The 19853-nt window shown below is 39.3% G+C and overlaps 1 protein-coding gene across 2 annotated transcripts in view; it reads left to right on the forward strand.

The window, feature by feature from the left end:
* Prkacb (protein kinase cAMP-activated catalytic subunit beta) overlaps positions 1-19853 on the forward strand; it is an 85664-nt gene that overhangs the window by 47869 nt on the left and 17942 nt on the right. For both annotated transcript variants that reach the window (XM_052178977.1, XM_052178976.1), the window contains exons 2-5: positions 10754-10815; positions 12573-12701; positions 16618-16716; positions 17615-17697. In XM_052178977.1, the coding sequence (XP_052034937.1) occupies positions 10754-10815; positions 12573-12701; positions 16618-16716; positions 17615-17697 (373 nt within the window). The remainder of the gene's footprint in view (positions 1-10753; positions 10816-12572; positions 12702-16617; positions 16717-17614; positions 17698-19853) is intronic.

Genomic DNA, 19853 nt, shown 5'->3' on the forward strand with positions numbered 1-19853 from the left:
CACTTAGGCGGTGCTTTAGGGGCTTTTCTTTTTTTAAAACAAAAGAGAGCTCTTGGTTTTCTGTGCCTGCTCCAGCATACGTGTTTACACCATCGCCTCCCTTAGAGAGATTAGCATAACTCCCTTTGCAGTCGGCTGTTGTTCTGAGCAATATGCTCTGGAGACGCTGCCTGTCATCATGAATGGTGAGTTGGTCTCGGAGGCTCTTCAGCTATATGTTTTTTAAAAAATATTTAATTGTACAAGAAAAAATATCTTGTAGATGTGGTTATAAAAGCCAGAGCTGTGGTAATGACATTTGTGTTGATGCTTTTAAAGTAGGCATTATTGTGAAGAGCTTGTAAAAGCCATTAGAACTGTAAACAACAGCAGAGCTGACAGCTCCAGCATCCCAGCTCTGATTGTCTTTATGGTGGATCTCTGTTCACTAGCACTGCCTTGTCTTCTGTATTGTAAAAATAAGCAGAAGACCCATATACTTACCACAAGGAGGTTTTTATTTTAATATTTGGTATTCAAGATAACCATATTTAACGTGCTTTTAATTACTTTTGTCATCCAAATACTATTTTTTTTAGCTTCTTTTGGGCACTGTTTTTAAAATACTAATTCTGAAAATAAGATGCTGCCAAAATTATATTGATTTTTTTTTTGAGGGTTGCTTTTAATTATAAGTGGTTTAAAATAGTGAATTAAGGATGAAATAAATATATATGTTTTGGCTTTGGAGGCTTTGTTAAAATTATTTTGGGAAAATGATTTATGAAACCAAATACGCTAGTGAAAAATTAATCTTTTGCTATGATTATTTATTTTTCTAAGCATGTTTAAAAGTGCTTTTATTTTTTTTTTCAAGAAAATCTGCCAAAGTGTATACTGCAGCTTATCACAAGGGCTGTTCACTTCAAGCAAACCTGTAGCTAAAAATAGACACACTGTTGTCAGAGGGAGTGTTTGCTTAGAGAGTCTCTTATTAGCATCTCTGCTGAGCCGGAAAGGGCTGGTCCAGTTGCCCCTTACAGGGGAGCATTATGTGGCCCTGTGATGATAGGGCTCCTGCCTAGGACATGCAGGGCCGGCTTCTGGATCAGGAAGATTTGGGCTGGTTTTTTGTTTGTTTGTTTGTTTGTTTGTTTGTTTGTTTTTTATGGTATAGTGAAGACATTCAAAGCCAAAGAACCTTTTCTTCATAAGTAGAGATGACTTCATTATGACGAGGGGATGCTCTTTATCCTGCTGCAATCTAAAATTGTCTTCTTCAATGCTGTTCACATTAGAGAGTGGCGATTGATACACAAGGGGTTGTCTTACATGCAAAACGTTAAGAATTGACTGGACAATTATGTTCCTGTTCCAGAGTAGAATTCTGATTTAGTTCTTGAAATTTGGGCTGATACTGTGAAATCAGTGTGTTGACATTTCTTAGAATTCTGCAGATATGAAACCCGGTTATCATGCTATTTATCTATCTATCTATCTATCTATCTATCTATTTGAATAAAGCTATACCTCCTTCAAAAGTTTGCACATAACCTTAAAATCTTTGCTAACTGCTGTGGTGCTGTTGAATCTTTCAATTGCTGTTCCTTCTTGTTTTAAGCTGTGGCTGAAAGACAGTGTTTATGTGGTTGATCGCAGTTACCTTCCCCTACAACCTCTTGTACCACACACGTGTGCTAATAACAAGTAGACACTGGCTTCTCCAAGAATGTTCAGTCTTACATAAATTCACGCCTGCTGTCATTGAGTGTTCTAGCCATTTTAAAATATGGGAAATTATAAGTGCGGCTTCATTAATAAAAATAATCAAATATTAGGCCATTTTATCTGAATCTAGAATTATCATGTGTTTCTGTGTGTGGTGCACACATGCAGCTATGTTTATCATGTGTCTGTGCGTGTGGTGCACACATGCAGCTATGTTTATCATGTGTTTCTGCATGTGGTGCACACATGCAGCTATGTTTATGTGGAAATAGCTGTAAAGCTGTTCGTTTCTCCTTCCTGATAAGTGCGTGTTCATCTCTGAGAATCTGCCTTTGGCCCTCTCAGTGCTGCATTTTCTGAGTGATCTCATCCCTGCCCACACCTCAGTCACCACCTGAGACATCCATTCCAAGAGTCAGCTTCACCTTCTCCCTTAACATCTGCTCCTTTATCTTTCTTTGGTCCTCACTTCTCGTAGTGACCCCACAAACCCACGTGGGAAGTGAAGTCAGAATTGGGGGTTGTTTGTAACTTGTCACCTTGGTTGTATATTTTGTCATTTAGTTCCATTGATTGTACATCAGGAGTTTTCTCCAGACCTAGTAACCCTGGGAAGGCCTTTAGAACTGGGCATCAGTCTCTGTTTTCAGCGCCCTTACACTGGCTGGACTGATGTACTCCTCCTGAGCTACATGCTGCGTGTCTCCTCTGACGTCTTTTCATACTGATTTTTAAATTGAAGTAAGTCCATTTCTTAATACAGTGTGAGACTTGCAATTCTGGAATTGGCACTAAAGTAAAGATTAAACTCCTTAGCAAGCTAGGGGAAATCCACCTGTGCACCGTGTATGAGTTATGATCTTCCATATTTATATTCTTTGTGGAAATCACAAGAACCATAATAGCTTTCAGTACCTCTATTACAGATTCTGAAGGTGATGTTTCTGTACTTTCAAAGCAAGGAAAGCAAATTATATATTTCGCTGTGAGTCTCCGACTCTAGATCTGGACCTCCAGAGTGAAAGCCATCCCGTGAAGACTTTAATTGTGTTCCTCTGTTCTTTCCTCTCTCTCTCTCTCTCTCTCTCTCTCTCTCTCTCTCTCTCTCTCTCTCTCTCTCTCTTTCTCTCTCTCTCTCTCTCTGGCATCTAAAGATTGCTTGTAAATGCAAGAAGAGCCTTGGCCGCCCTGTTGTAGGTTGATTTCATTTGGTGAAGATTTTCTCTTATTAAACAAGTTTTGTGAAGAAATTCTAAAGGAGTTCTCCCAAATTCAGTTGGGTTCAATAAGGCCCTTTGACTAGAAGACATAGAGCATACACAGATGTAGGTGTTGTCAGAATGCAGAAGCTGTTGAGTTCTGAGGCAAAGGAAGAGCTAAGCTATGACAAGGATCAGCACTGGGACTGGTAAAGGAGCCTGGAACACCTTTCTCGACTTCTCTTTCTGAGTCCACATGATTTCTTTATTTTCTCTGTGTCTGGTGTTCTATCATCACAGCGTGTAGCAGGTTACGGTGCTGTTTGTGTAAAATGGAGCTGAGTCATCTGACACATTGAGTTACTGTGCACTCCTAGTTCACATACCAAATCCTATGTGAAAAACAGGAGCCAGGAAGCTGTGGAGAAGAAATATTAGTCAACAGGTCCTTTGTTACACCCAGATAAGGGAGCAAGAGGGGGTGTTGTGTTCACAGTGGGGTGCCTGAGGGTGTCAATGTAAGAAGATTCTTGGGATCTCACTGCAAAAATAGGCATGAGGAGACAGATATGCTCACTCTGATTCGCACATCATACAGCGTGTCCACATATGGAAACATATGACACACTGCATATATATACAAATTCTGAGCTCCTGGGGAGCTTGCTTCTTGGTTCCACTCAATTGAGGGTCAAAAACACAAGAACAAACCAGTGAAAGCCACGCTTTAGCCCCTCCCAGGTGAGGACAGCCCTCTCCCCAGGAGTGGACCAGGCCAGATGAGGACTACTCTAGAGTCAGGTTTTGCTCTGGGTTACTTGCCTTCAAGTAAGAGAAGCCACCATTTCATGCTCACTAACTTCCCAGGATGAGGCTTGTGAGGAAATGAGTCCAGGATAGCACTGCCTGTGGCTTCTGTGCTCCTCCCAGCCCTGTTGGGACAGCCAGGAATTCATTAGGTCATTGCAAATTGAAAGGATGCCCTTTGTTTTCTGGGTATGACAGGGCTCTCCCTTGATGTGCTGGCATCAATACCAGCAAGTTCCTTGTGGTCCTGGACACTTACTCATTTCTTCGTTGTTGTTAGTAAGTGTGAGTGTCTTGCCTGCTTTGTGTGTGTGTGTGTGTGTGTGTGTGTGTGTGTGTGTGTGTGTGTGTGTGACTACGGCGACCAGACACCAGCTCTCCATCGGCTTCCAGGGACTGGAGCTTCAGATGCTTGTGAGAATCCGTCCATGTGGGTGCTGAGAACTGAACCTGGGTCCTCTGCTCTTGACTGCTAAGCCATCTCCCCAGGCCTACAACCACATTTCTGAAAGTTGCTGGATTATTTAATAATGTATGTGCATACAGAGAAAACTATTCAAGAACTTAATTCTAATAGCATCTATATAAAAAATGAGAGATTCAAAGAAAAACTCACTCTTTTAGATCATGTGTAAAGATTTTAAAACCTTTCTATTGTTTGTGGATAAATAGGCAAAAAAAAAAAAAAAAAAGGAAAGTGGAGCCTATAGAAAGGGTTATACATGATTAAAGGATAAAACCGCAGCCCTTGATAGGAAAAGAATGAACTTATATTCAGAAATATTTGTTTAAAAAAACTACAGATAGCATCTGAATTAATTAGCATCTGAATTAATTCTTCAGTGTTTTCGGTGAACACAAAACCTATGAAATAGGACAGAAGAAATAATCCTGGAGAGGCTGGAGACATGGCGCAGCAGTTCTGAGCCCGTTGTGCTTAGTTGTAAGGACCTGAGGGAGGTTAAGTCCCAGCACCCTGTGAGGCAGCATCCAACGCCCAGCAGTGCATGGCACCAGCACACTTATGTGTATGTATGTGCACACATACACACGGGCATGTGCATACACATTCATAGATAAGATCACTCTCTTAATAAGAACAAGGCTGGGATGAGAAGAGTGCTGAAAATAGAATAGTCAAGAAACATAAGATTACAATAGGGGAAATGATGAAAAAATCAGCTGATGTTTGCAGAGAACAAGCAGCTGTATTAGGTCAGGAGAGTGTACACTGCTCAGTGCAGGAAAGTAATTTAATGAGGTAGAGAGCCTCATTACCTCATGGAGGTAATGGGCAAGATGAAACTTAATGTGTATAGGCTGGGGGCGGCTTTGTGGGAGAGAACTTGTGCAAGCATGAGGGCCTGAGCTAGGATTCCAAGGCCCACAGAAAAGCTCAGCATGGCTTCATGAGCCTGTTACCACAGCATCAAGGGCAGAACAAGGGGCCAGCCATTAGAGCCAAAACAAGTTCTTTGTGGTTCAGAGAATGATTCAGCCTCAAAGCCATAAGATGGTGGCATGGATAGGGGTGGAGGAGTAGAATAACACCTAGCCTCCATATGCATCTGTGTATAAGCAGGCACGCACACACCACACACATATGCACCCACAGATAAATATAAATGAGAGAAATTATGAGATTGAGAGCTAGATGTGGCAGTATAACCCCAAATCTAATCTTCAGCCAGATCCTGCCTCAAAATATATAAAATGGCAACTGGTAGAGCAAAGCCCTGTCTCAGAAAACAAATGGGAAAGCCTACAAAGTGAACAGTATGTTATATAAAAAGCAGATCAGACTATAGATTAACTGAGCAGTGTTCACATGAGACAGTAGTAACAGAAGAGAAAGTAGTTGTTGTTTGTTTTGTTTTAGAATTAACAAAAACAAGCTTTTGTTTTGGTGCCAGGGACCTCCAGCACACACCAGCATACACTACCACACACCTAACATGTAGGAAAATTTAGAGCAAAACTTAAAAGCCTGAATCTGCCGATCAGAAGTCATCGTGCTTTGACAAAATTAACAAGATATCAGCACCAAGCACTTCCTGGTGGCAGTATTGAATTTTAAGGTAATAAATCTGTGATCAAACATCTAGGTCTCTTTACATCCTAAAATCTCATGTGAAGCTTTCCAGTGAGAGGGGAGGAAAATGTAGAATGGAGACCACACACCTTAGAGCTCCTTCTAAGGGGAAACATAGTAAAGATCCAATGCCTTAGAATGCTGAAGACTGTGACAGGGACATCTTAAGAGAATTCTAAATACACCAGAATTAAATTCCAGGGTGCAGAAAAGAAAGTGGGAACTGGAACAGAGTCATAAACGAGCTGACCACTGCCCTGAAGAGACTTCACATCTACCTGACCAAAGGCCTTTCCTCCTTTTTGGTGGGGTTCAGACAGGGTCTCACTATATAGCTCTGGCTGTTGTAGAACTCACTGTAGACCAAACTGGCCTCAAGCTCACAGAGGTCTGTCTCCTGAGCACTGGGACTAAAGTCTGTGCCATCATGCCCAACTAAGGACTCTCCTATAAATGTCCTCAACAAAACCAGAAGATAAGCCCTTCAATCTATCCATCATGAGATTTCTTCCAGCGCTGTGGGAAGTCAGGATCCTGAGAAGATGATCATCTCAGTGAATGTGTTGCTTAGAAAACTCAACCTCTGCTGGCAAGATACACTGGAAGTTTACATGTCTTAGTTTACATGTCTTGGCTTGAGTCCCCGGGGACAGGGGTAGGATGTGTGTTTGTTCATGTAGGATGCCTCTTCAAAGAAATGACAATCAGCAAATTCCTCTCAAGAACATTTCGGATTATATGGACTGACAGTAAAACATACTGTTGGGATAGATCCAGGCTGGTAACACACTGATACCAGCAGAAACAAATACAAAACCTCTGCTAGGACAGTCCCTTCAAGTCTCCTAGAGATAAAGCTATGTTCAAATTCACGCTTGTAAGGGTGTGGACCTTTATAAGATTATCAAAGTATTATTTCATAGAAAGATCTCAGAGATTCAAGTCATTTAACATCAATGACAAAAAGAAATGAAAACCATGTATGCCTCCAAGTCTCAAAATGCACAAAACACAACTGGCCTATTTAGGAGAAATTATAAAATACAAAATTTGCAGATTATATATATAGAGATGTCTCAAAAATGCATAAAACAAAACTGGCCCATATGGAGAAATCATAAAATATAAAATTTATAAATTATATATAGATAGCTGTCTCAAAATATATAAAACAAAACTGGCCTATATGGGAGAAATTATAAGATCTAAAATTTATAGATTATATATAGATTTCTTACATAGTCATTATAAAAAGAAATATTAAGACTGCTTATTATATAATTAAGCATATTCAACAAATTCCAAAGAGTGGAGATGTATTTACTTACTTAAAATATTTGGCATAGAGTAATTGAGTTTATTCAATAAAGGCTCATTAATAAACAAAAATAGGTTTGCTTATTGTTTTAGTTAAGGTTTTATTGGTGTGAACAAACACCATGACCAAGGGAAGTCTTATAAAGGACAACATTTAGTTGGGGCTGGCTTACAGATTTAGTCCCCGGTATCATCAAGGTAGGAACTTGTTAGCTTCCAGGCAGGCATGGTGCAGGAGGAGCTGAGAGTTCTACATCTGCATCTAAAGGCTGCTAGCAGAATACTGGCTTCCAGGCAGCTAGGGTAAAGGCCTACACCCACAGTGCCAGTCCTCCTCCAACAAGCCACACCTCCTCCAAAAGGGTCACACCTTCTAATAGTGCCCACTCCCTGGGCATAGCATATACAAATCTTCACACTTAATGGACTTTCAAAATACCAGTAACTCATGAGCCAAGAAGTAACTTTTATAAGTTAAAACTCAACTATATAATGAAATTTATAGAGTATGGCTAAAGTGGATTTTGAGCTACATTTTTAAGATCGCGTGTGAAGTGTTCAGGAAAAGAACTGTGTAAGCAAATCAGTTGGTAAAAATCCAGCACAGATAAATGGGAACTCAGGAGGAGTGAATGAGAAACATGAGTGAAAGTTAGTAAACAGAAAATATAGACAAGAGCTAAATCTTTTCATGGGAACCATGTTTAAAGAACAGATTACAGCAATGCCCACCCCAGTTGTGGTTTCTAAGATCACAGTGGTAGAGTGAGTCTCTTGAATTGCCTGAGTAGCAGTCGCCTCTGAATAATGGCAGGTCTGCCTCTTGCCTTTTTCTTGTCTCACTCTTAGTCTTTTTTATTTTTGATTATTTTATTTGTTTACATTTCAAGTATCCCCCTTCCCAGTCTACCACCCCATTCCCTTCCCCTTTGCCTCTAATGGGGTGCTAACCCACCCACTCCCACCTCACCCCTCCATCATCCCCCTCCTGTGGGGCACAGAGCCTTCACAGAACCAAGCGCCCCCTCCCCTAGTCTTGACTGGCATCGCAGTAGTGAAGAGCAATGGGAGTGAGCATCTGTCCCCCAATGTAGCTGCAGAGAAGATGCTCCCAGGTTCATTCTTCGTGCTTTTCTAAGATGTGAATTTCACACCTTTTGTACAAGATCACCTCAACCTGCAATGTCCTCTCTTACAACCTTGCCAGTCAGAGCAACTCTTTAGACTTCAAAATTCAGCACAGACGTGTCCTCCAAGATGTTTCAGCTTACTGTCCAAGTGATACACATTCGCATCTTTTGTCCCCTACTGTAACATTCTTGGCTTCATGGTGTTAGATTTACTATTTGTAAGGGATTACATAAAACAGCATAAAATTAAACATCATTTCCATTATCACAAAAAAGTTTTACTTTTTAAGTATTAAGCTGAAATACTTAAAATATAATAAAAATATGCAAATAACTGAATAGAAAGTTTAATAGTAAATGCTTGTTTTATTAAAAAGGAGTTGGCTACCAGATATGTCTGAAGAGGGAGAAGCATGTATACAAAAATTAAACAGTGATTAAATTACACTTACAAAGTAATATGTTAGGACAAAGTCATTTATATATATTTGTTCTAAAATATTGGTAGAAATAAAATGTTGATATAAAAACTCATTTATTTAGCTGCATATATTTAAATAATACACTTTAAGGGATAAAAAATAGAACTAACAACTGTTTGATAGCAAAATTTGTTTCATTTTAATTTTCCTTAAAATTTCAAATGGTATCTAGAGTTTGCAAGAGGTACTTGGTTGAAGAGCAGCTTTTGAAAAGGTACAATTTGAGTGAAACAATATTGCTGTAGGCAGTTTATATTCTGAGGTTTTGTTTTCTAATGTTCTTTGGCTGAATGTTGTCCTTCTATTATACAAGATGTGATGAGGAAGATGAGGTGCATCTTCTTAGAGACTCCAGAAATCTGCAGCAGTGTCTCGTCTCCAGTAATAAATGTACACATTCTGCACATGAGGTGGTCATGATGCTATCTAGCAGTTCTCTTATGATATCTTTGCAGTGTGACTCGTGGCTTGGCATGACAGATTAGCAGCTATCCAGTGTGTCTAGTGCAGAGCCTTGTGAGTTTGTTCAGCATCGCTACTGAAGCATTCTTGTTCACTGGTGAATTATCTGAATCGCATCGGTAAAATTATACCATACTTGAAGTGTTAGTTAAATCACCTATTTAAAATGAAGTCTAATCTGACTGTAAGTTGTGACTTCCTTCCAACTAATGTACAAGGCCATGGCAAATCCATGTGGATTGTCTGTTGTTTAAAGATCATTGAAAGATGAACAATCACAACTATCTTACTGAGAGCTGATTATATTTGTCTTTGCATCTAAGTAGTGTAGTAATAGTAGAGATTCCATGTTTGTACATACTGCATGTGACCAAAGCATGTTTCAGGAATAGCCTCCTTCATGGTATTATTTAATAACACTATAACTAATATATCCTCAATACTAAAAGAAAATGCCTTTATATGTTTAAATGTTACTGAGCCTTATTGTTTACCAGTGCATATTATGCATCTTAGTAATATTTTCACATAAAACTTTCTGGCTGTTTGCTTGCCCAGTGTGACTCGTCAGTAAACGTAGAATACTCATTTACCGTTCTGCGGCCTGTCACCCTGCTCTCTTCTCCATAGAGCCACGGAGGGAAATGTCAGGAGTCTCCTGAACAGAAGAGATAGTAAAGGGATCCTGTGTAATCCAATTTTATTCTCATTTTTCATATAAAAATAAAAAATATCAGTTTTAAATGTTTACAATTATTTGTTTCTAAAACATCAATTTTTCTTTAAAAACCCGATGCCCTTGTTAGTGAATTTGTGGGAGGAGTGTGTAAACAGGACATACTCTAAAATGACTCATCTTTGGTTAACAAATTTAACAATATGAACCACAGCTTTACAAATACAGCTATTATTAACCATTATGTAAACATCTGCCTTTGTTTGACTTTATTATAATGTAAATTTTAATTCAGACATTCAGTTTAATTTTTGTTATAAGTTCAGAGCTAGTTTTTAAAATAGTTTGTATTGTAATTAGTGTTTTGTTCCTTTTGGGTTTTATGGGTTTGTAGGTCTTGTCTGTACCTGTTAGTCTGTGGTTTCTCCTCTCTTCTCTGCTGGTGGAGAGACCACAGATCTAATGCACACAGCCTGTACCTGGAACTGCCCTTTACCACAGTGAGCTGTTCTCAAAATACACAGACCAGGTCATGTGAATATCCTCAGCTCGCATCTCAGACTCCATTGACCCCACTCCCGGCTTATTCAGTCGCTGGTTTGTCATCAGTTGATACCTTTTACATGACTTCAGGTATGTTTTCTGGAGTGTTGTTGTTATCGGGTTTGATGGTCTCAGAGAGGTCTGTATATGGAGCAGTAGTCGAGGCCTTTAGAAGTTGGAGACCAGTAGCTCCCTGGGCTATCACACTGGCGGATACACATGTCCTTACAACAGTTGCTCACACAAGGATATTTGTATTTCATATAGCCACATGTGATGTGTCTTCTTTATGTAACATAAACATTCTTACTGGACACTGTCTATTTTCTTTTATCCAGTGAAAGAATTCCTAGCCAAAGCCAAAGAAGACTTTCTGAGGAAGTGGGAGAACCCTCCCCCGGTAAGGAAGCTCTGCGTTTTTCTGCAATTGGTTCATGATTTTTGTTTAACTTATTGCTACTTCCCAAATTTTTGTTTTTAAATGTTAATAGTAAACATATAATATGGTGGGAATCCTACCATAATGGTGTGATATAATTCATTAATTGATAATTTTATGGATACCTACACTGGAGAAGCAACCATCTTCTTATAGAATCCCTAAATGGAGGAGTTTTGATGTTTCGTTTCTTGGCATAGAATGGGAGTTAGAACACACGGCCTCATGAATGCTAGACAAGTTTTCTACCATCAGGCTGTACACTAAGACTGTTATAAGTGTTGATACTAATTCCAGATTGCTGTAATATAAGCTAAACCATTTATCACATGAAACATTAAAAAGGGGGCAAGGAGGGCGTTCTTTTCTGATATGGAGAAAAGCAGTGATCAGGCATACAGAGATGGCTTGTCGTACACTTGTTTGTTCCCACTACATGAATGTGACTCTATTAGCCATTGCAATCCACCTGTGCCAGTAAAACCAACAATTAGATGTAAAACCACAAAGTTAATTCAATTAGAATTATAAGGACTTTCATTTTTGATAATAATTTTCCTAAATGTGAAATGAACACACAGTACAAACACATAAGTGAAATATAATTTTGTTTTCCTTCCATAATGATTCGACAAGATGTCTCTCCAAAGCCACATTTGTTTGGCTGTGGAGATTAAGTCACTGCAGTGCACTCCTGCAGCGTCCTGATATGCGCATGTGGAAGAGCCGCGTCATGGCAGGCTTTGCTCAAGCCAGTGCTGCAGGCTGGGCCTTGGAAACATTTTCTGAGATTTTCAGGCATGTTTTCATAACGCAGCCTATTGAACAGATGGGTCAGCAATTACTACTTGTTGCTAGCACGTAATTTGTTCCTAGCGATTTTGTTTTGTTGTAGCAGCAGCAAATTGAATAGATTGATGCCTCTAATTTTTTGCTTCTGTGCACTAGTCAAAGCCAAACAAAGATGTTTGCTTAACAAAGCATCTATTCAACTAGGAGAAGAATCTGATTATTGTTCTGAGACTCTGGCTTTGGGTCTTTGTGGAATGAAGACATTTCTTCCCTTCCTGTTTTAGGTAATGCTTGGTTAAGACAGTCAAGGAGAAAGTCCGAGACGATTACCTAGTTCCATGACTCTTACCAAGTTCTAAGACTGTTAACTAGTTTCTGTTTGTCACCTGGTTCTCTGACTGTTGCTTAGTTCTGCAACTGATGTCTGGTTGCTTGGCTTTCGTGTAGTACTACGGTGTTGTCTAGTTCTCTAACTACATGCAAAGACACAGCACCACTTTCCTCGGAGGCATGAAAGAACTGACCTTTCAGTTTTCATTTGTACAATTATTTACTGATAGTCTCTGACCACATATATTATTTGACTATGGGTTTATAATTCTCAAAATGTACAAGTAGTTCATTAGCTGTGTTAGGAGCTCACATTGAAATTGAAATGTGACCATTAATATTTTAACCAAGGCTCTTATTTCCTTCATTTTTATACTCCATTTTACAAAATATTCTTTATTATTGGACTTTTGTTAATCAAAGGAGAACATAGAATTAATAACCTGAAATTTAAAGAGCATATATGCATTGTTTTTACATGGAAAGCTACAAATTAAATTGTCCACCCTGATTATATAACACTGAAGTGATAATAATTGTAGTCTTGTGGGAATTTCTAATTTAAAACCTTGCTGTACTTTTTAATACTTGTGTAGAGCAATGCTGGGCTTGAGGACTTTGAAAGGAAGAAAACGCTTGGGACGGGCTCCTTCGGAAGAGTCATGCTGGTGAAGCACAAGGCCACTGAGCAGTACTACGCCATGAAGATCCTGGACAAGCAGAAGGTCGGCGGCCTCGGGGCCTACCCTACCCCTGCACTCTAGAACATCGTCAGTGAGGCAGCCTGCACTGACACCTTCAGACAGCACCTGATGTCGCTGTTTGCAGTGTTATTATTTATTATGACTTCACTATGAAGGTGGTTATATGGGATTTAGTATCTGAGAACATGTCATTGTATAATTCTCAATAGATAACACATATTTCTGCGCACTAACAGTCTGGAATTCAGTATGTGCAGAACAAGTACCCTCATGCTGCACCTGCAGACCAGTGAACGAAACTTCCTGACTTCAGTTCATGTTCCATTGCAGTTTATAGTAGTCACTGCCTTGCTTGACATGGTCAATTTAAAATATCAGTTAAATTGTGGAGAAATTATAAAACCTATATTCTATATAAAAGAACTTTTCGTTGTTTCTGAGCCAGTATCATAAATCAGGTTGTCTGAGGCACTTAGCATTTACTACCTTAAATATTAAGCATTTTCTGTTTTTCTTGCAACCATTTAACAATTTAGGCAAGACCAGAGTAATATTGGCACATGTTACTTAGTGCTCACCTATAGACACTAGCTTCCTGGCCTCCTGGGATCCTACTAGGGAACTGTTGGCAGAATCATGGGGAAGGAGCCAAGGAACAGACATGCAGTGGAGCTGGCCTGTGGGAATGCGTGCCGGGAGCAGATGTTCAGTGACTTTGTCCTCTAGGAATATAAATAAAGAAGCCCTGCTTCTGACTCTACACTACCTGATAACCACATTTTAAGAAATAAGAAATAGATTTTAAAGGCTGGTTTGTTTAATGGCCCAGTTTTTAATGTTTAACAAATATAGAATTATTGTGGTTCATACTAAGATTTCAAAATCTGTTGTGAATTTTACATTTTGATTAGCCATATTTTATGTTAAGTAACTGCACATGTTGGGCACCAAAGCATCAGACTGTCCCAACCTTCATTTAAATTGAAACTAGATCAATCTGTTACATGTGTGACAGTTAGTCACACATTTTCTAACCGTTCTTCTTCAACAGTGGTTAATCTAACTCACTTCCTGTCCATTCTAACCCCACACTTGAGATGTTCCTAATCCATCCCCTACTGTCTTCCTGTGTGTCTCTGCCAAGGGTTACCAGGCCAGTAACCAAATGCCAACTCCAGTGCCCTCTGCACATCTCACGTGACTGTTCTTAGAGCATGTGATGATGGTGGTCACTCTTCCCGACATGGTCCGGCCCCAACCTCTGGAAATGTGCCTCTCCTGATGCTGCCCCTGCTTCTGGGGTCCTTGTATTTCTTTTCCTGTCTTCATCTGGTTTCTCCCATGTTCTTTGAGGATTACATCTCTCTAAGCTCTAGGCTGACACTCTCTCTCTGTCTCCCTGCCCCCCTCCGTGTGTGTCTGTGTCTGTATGTCTGTCTTTCCCTTTGCTCATTTAACTCTTTATCCCTATATGTTCTTATCCAGCAACCTCGACGCTTTCTCAGGCTTCTGATTCCTAAGCTGAGCAGTCTGAGAATGTGGCTTTTTCCAAGCCATTTCCTTCCTGCCTTTATTGTCACTGAGGTTGTGGATCTCACAGGGGGTTACCAGCAACTCACCTGCTCAGACTGGTAACGCAAAGACAAGAGACTTAGGCTTCAGCTTTTATTTATAAACTTGTCATTACAATGTGTATTAATTGCTGTCAGGATAGTTCCTCATAATCATCTTTCTTGAGGAATTTATAAAATGCTTTACCTCAAAGATATTGAGAAGGTAATGATATTTACCTTCTCAGCTTTAAAATATTTGGAAAGATATATCTAGCTTCTTTTCATACTGTAGAACCTGTGAAGTAATTTACTAAGATGGCTACCTCTTGGATAAACCATGGTAGTGGGTATTTTGCAGAAAAGTATCTGCACTTTGATGTCATTTCTGTTACTGTAGAACACTGTCTTGGCATAAATTACTATGAAAATCTTAATATTTGGATTTTTTGTTTATTGAATGTGCTTGAGATAAGTATTAAAATAACATCTATAAGAACCCACTTTGTGAGTAGGATCATAAAGATCATCCAGTTAGGTAAGCTTAGTTTCTCTGGCCTTAAAGTCCATGGAGTGAAAGAATTAGAGTCAGTACAGCAAGCAAGGCGGTCACATCACTTCTCTCTACAGCACGTCAAGTATGGCTACATATATATACACATGAGCACAGGCAAACATGTATACACATGTGCAAATATTCACACATGTCTGCATACATACACACTTGTAACAAGCATGCACCTGTTGTGTCAGTGAGTCTTCACGGTCGTATGTGGTATTGTTCTCCCTTTTTAAGCGGACCACTGCTCTACATTATTTCCCAGTGTCTGACAGCAGTAAGGTAGACCAGGATGTTGATCTGATTTCATGCCTTTTTCCTCATTATTGTTTCTTTTAAGCATACTTTTATCTCCAAGATTCTTCCTTGTTTGATGCCCAGTCAACATCAGCTAGTTTATCATAACACCATGATTCCCAAAGCTCCAGACTTCTTCCTTGTATTTCCTTCCTCTCTGGCACAGATAGAACATGATTCCTTTTTCTCTACCATTGATAGCATTTCTTTGACTCATCTGAAAGCCTATAACATTTATCACGTTTACTAAGACAGAGTTGGAGCTCTCTCTCCCTACTTCATAGACTGTCATAATTGTCTCCCCACTGCACTGGAGTCTCCCACCTCATGCTATCATACATGGTCTCTGGTCTACTTCTCTGACTTGAAAGGATACATGATTTTCTGAGGGGAAGGGGATGCTGTGTGGCCTGGATATGAACGCTATCCCAAGAGATATTTGTAAGGTTTTCTCTGACATGTTCTTTACCACATTTTCAGAGGCACTGTCCTTAAGCATAGCTAAATGAAGGCCCCGTTCTCGCTTGTCTCTGCGTAGTTTCCGATGGGGACTGGTTCCAGGGGCTAACCTGGGCCCAGCTTGCTTCCAACTCTCCTGAGCCTTTCCTTTCTATCTGTCTTTTAAAATCAGCTCAGCTCTTACTGTTTTTAAATAAGTTGTAGTAACAGCTGACTCTTTATGAGCTGTTATTGTGTGTCAGGCAGTAAATTAACCACGTGACTTGTGTCGTATTCCCATGACATTTTAAAGCATCAGAACTTTAGAGATGAGGATTCTGTCCTCAGCCTCAAGTGAGCAGCTTCTCTCCCGACAGCTAGAAATCATGGCTGTCATTCGCCAGTCGCTCACGTAGGTCGCTCATGTAATTCTATTTACATTTTCTTGTGTCCTTCAAGTGAATCCTGTGCAGTGTGAAAGCAGCTCTTCTTAGCCTGTCCTCGGTGTCACTGCTTATGGTGTGGGAGGAGATAAACACAACTGAAAGCAAATACAGTTCATGTAGTTAAGTTTTTAAACTTTTGCATTAAAAATTGACTAAGCATATATGCCTTACCAGTTTATATATCTTGAATTAATGTCAACCTCATGTGAATATAGTTGACTTTCTTGATCTTTAATTTTCTGCTACTTACTGAGATAGTGATTTGATCGTGTTGTTTGCAGCCAGTATTTTCACATAGTAACTTTTAAAGCAATGGCTCTGCTTTTTGTTCCCATTTAACCCTTGTTTTTAACTTGAGTTATAGTTGGCTTTTTTTTTTTTTGACAGTATAGGCTAGCCTAGGCTCTGACTCTGCCCACCATGTGTTGGGATAGCTGCACAGCTGAAACATGCTTGACCAGAAGACAGGCTGGACTCTGCTGGGCTGCAAGCATTCAACTCTTCCACCCTGATTGTTACTATTTTCCTTATTGAAGTCCAGAAATTCTGTCCATCCATTGTGATTATTACATGGAAGACATTTTTCTTTGAAATGATAATAGTGTTTAATCTGTTTAAGTACACTGAAGTCTGTCTGTCCCTTGAAGGTTGTTAAACTGAAGCAAATAGAGCACACTTTGAATGAGAAGAGAATCCTGCAGGCAGTGGAGTTCCCATTCCTCGTTCGGCTGGAGTATTCTTTTAAGGTCAGTTGCCCTGCTGTCTAATGAAGATATTTCATATTTCAGATATGCTTTTGGCATATGAAACAGTGGGAGAATTCCAGTGATAAAACTGGAGAATGGACATGCACAAACCAGTAAAGCCCCTGGGTTTTCTGTGATTAGTCACTGTGCTGTGAGCTTGGGTGGCACTGGGGAGCTCCGCTCCCCCCTGGAGCAGGGGTGCACAGACGGACATCTTACTAGTCAGTCTCTGTTCATCAAGTGAAGAGGCAATACACTTTCTATGGCGCTTAAACCCTTCCTCTTATGGCCTGGAGATTTTCCTTCCTGTACTAATTTGTATTCTGGCTTTTGTGGTTTTATTGTTGCTGTTATTTTGCTATCCAGGGAGAACAACCTCTGTGCCACTGTTGCTAACTCAGATAAAATGGAGGGTTGTCCTTTAAATCGGCGCCACCCTGGTTCTGTGCAGTGATACTTGTCTTCTCAGGGCTGCTGAGTCATAGGAGGCCTCTTGCTTCTGCTGACTCATCTAATAAAGCCCTATATACTTAAAATAGTACAACCATCCATCTTGCAAACAGAAAATATAAATATTCATATTAGCTTTTCCAAATTGTTTTTTAATGTTACTATTTCTTTATATGTGCTGTGTTAGTATGCCATTGCAGCAATATTTCATTATTCTGAATTCAGTGTCCCCTCCACGAAGTGGAACAGTGAAAGTCTCAGGTTCCTCTGTGACTGGAATGCTGAGGGGGTAGAGATGAGCGTGGACAAATTAGAGCACTTTACTTCCTGTCTCTCCCACTCATTTCTGTTAATCTATTAAATAGATTTTGACTTTGCCCTTTCTAATTGAGCATGCTGTCATCTTAAAATGTTTTTTTTATAATCATTACTTGTTATTTGTTCATAGGATAATTCTAATTTATACATGGTTATGGAATATGTTCCTGGGGGAGAAATGTTTTCACATCTAAGAAGAATTGGAAGGTTCAGGTAACTAGTGCTCGTGTCTTCCTTCTTTGCGTCTTCCCATGCTTGCATTTATTTTAAGCCAGAAATACATCTGATTTAATTAACTGCTATTTTATCCATAGAAAGTATTAGCTGAACATAGTAAGAGGAAGCTGTAACATAGATGAGCTTTAAATATCAAATGAGAACACTATGAAACTAATTTAAATATTCTTCCACTGGTAAGTATTGTGACTTGATTTGAAGAATTTCTAAAAATAAAAATTTTAAATTTAAAAAACCAACATGGTTTTGAAAAAAACCATGAGAAATCTAACAACACATGCTATGTGATTTGTACTATTACTTAATGGGCATTTATAACAGAAAATTGAATGAGTGAATATGAGGAAAGAGACATAAAAATAATAATAGTGATATGGTGATGATTGAGATAGTGTTAAAGTCTTTTTAGACTTTAATTAAAGCTTTTCTCATGTTGAGTTCCTTAAATATATATTCATATTGCATACACAATTATATATATATAATTAATAACGTGTCAAGTTATTGCTAACACTCTTCAGTTTTTATCTATGTACAAGGCTTATTTCTACAACTGTTAATTAATAATCATTTATAAAATGTATGTAAGATTAAGACCAGAATAAGTTTCACTCAGTATTCAGAATTCAGTTAAACCTAAGTGTGAGTTTCCATGGGACTGACTCATAATAGGGGGTCGTAGAGTTGGGTCATCACAAGAGAATAACACAAAGGCAACCATTAGTTATGGGAGCTGCCTGAGCCTAAGTCAAGATTCATTTATTGACCTTTAGTGCAAGTGGAACCTAATATGTATGGAGACTATGTAATTAAATGTGTCTACTCTTTGATGTTGATGCTCTTCCTTTGTGTCCTGTCTTCACCTCTTTCCCCTCAGCCTGTCTAAGAGGTTCTGCTTGGTCCTTTGTTCTGTGACTCTAAGGAAGCCCTGTATACTTATTGCAACCATGCTCTTGTTCCTGTAGTTCTCCCGTGCTTTCACTGAAATGCCACACCCAAGCCTGCCCTCCAAACGCACTGCTCCTTTCTCAAGCACTGTCTCTGCTCTGAGGCTACCCATATCTGTGTTTCTCATGCCCCACCTGGAGCTGTAAGGAAAGCAAGCTGACTGAAATAATTCCTGAACTCACATTTGCTGTATATGAACCCTAAGCACTGCACATCTTACCAGGGGACTTGAGTAATGGCTCAGGGTGGCTTTTACCTGGCTTGTTCGGTCATTTGAGTCTTGACTTAGACTGGTTCTGCACATAAGCTGCTTTAATGCATTGCATTTAGAATATTCTCTTACATTTCAACATTTTGATGGCTGGATTGATACACTATTTCTTCATACAAGTATTAGGTTGTATAAGCAAATATATGCAACACCAAGTAGACGTCATATTTACAGATGAGGAGAGAAGATATAAAGGGGCCTTCCAGATCAAATTCTCAGAGCTTCTGAGGTTGCATGCCCCAAACCACGGAGGAGTCCCCTCAGTCTTTATTGCCTTGTTGGGACTTGACTGAGACTAGAGAGGCATTATAAAATACCATTGCTCATTCCTGAAGTTAGCCAGTTTTTCTTGAGCACCTGAAGTGAATGTGGGAAGGAAGGACCTGTGGAGTGTGCTGATGGGCACAAATCACAGCTTGTATCCAAGTCCTCTTAGGGATCTCTGACTCTGCTGCTGTCTCTTAAAATTGTATCCATAATTGAGGTTGTTCATTAAAGACACAAATTTCTAAAGATTAGAAAACACTCAATGAATATATTTGAAAATTAACTACAAATTCCAGTTAGAAATTTGATATGCCATTTTCAAATAATTCTAAGGTTATAGCATGAAAATTACACTGTCAAAATTTCTAGATATATAACCTAGGTACAAGAACCTCACTTGGTTTTTACAAACACACAGATTGTGTCTATGTGACTATAAACATGCCCAGTTGGAGATTTGGAAATGTGCGTGACAAGATTGCCTATGTAGTTCTAGATGGGATTGTGTGTGTTCTCACCAGGATGTTATATGATGCTGAGTGTGTGCCAGTCAGTAGTAGAAAGCACTTCAGAGAGGAGAAACAGTGCTGATCTTCAGATGAATGCAATTAAGCAATAAGCCCTTGAAATGTGTGAGAAAAGTAAG

The sequence above is a fragment of the Apodemus sylvaticus genome, chromosome 4 (assembly GCF_947179515.1).
Source record: "Apodemus sylvaticus chromosome 4, mApoSyl1.1, whole genome shotgun sequence".
Taxonomy (NCBI): domain Eukaryota; kingdom Metazoa; phylum Chordata; class Mammalia; order Rodentia; family Muridae; genus Apodemus; species Apodemus sylvaticus.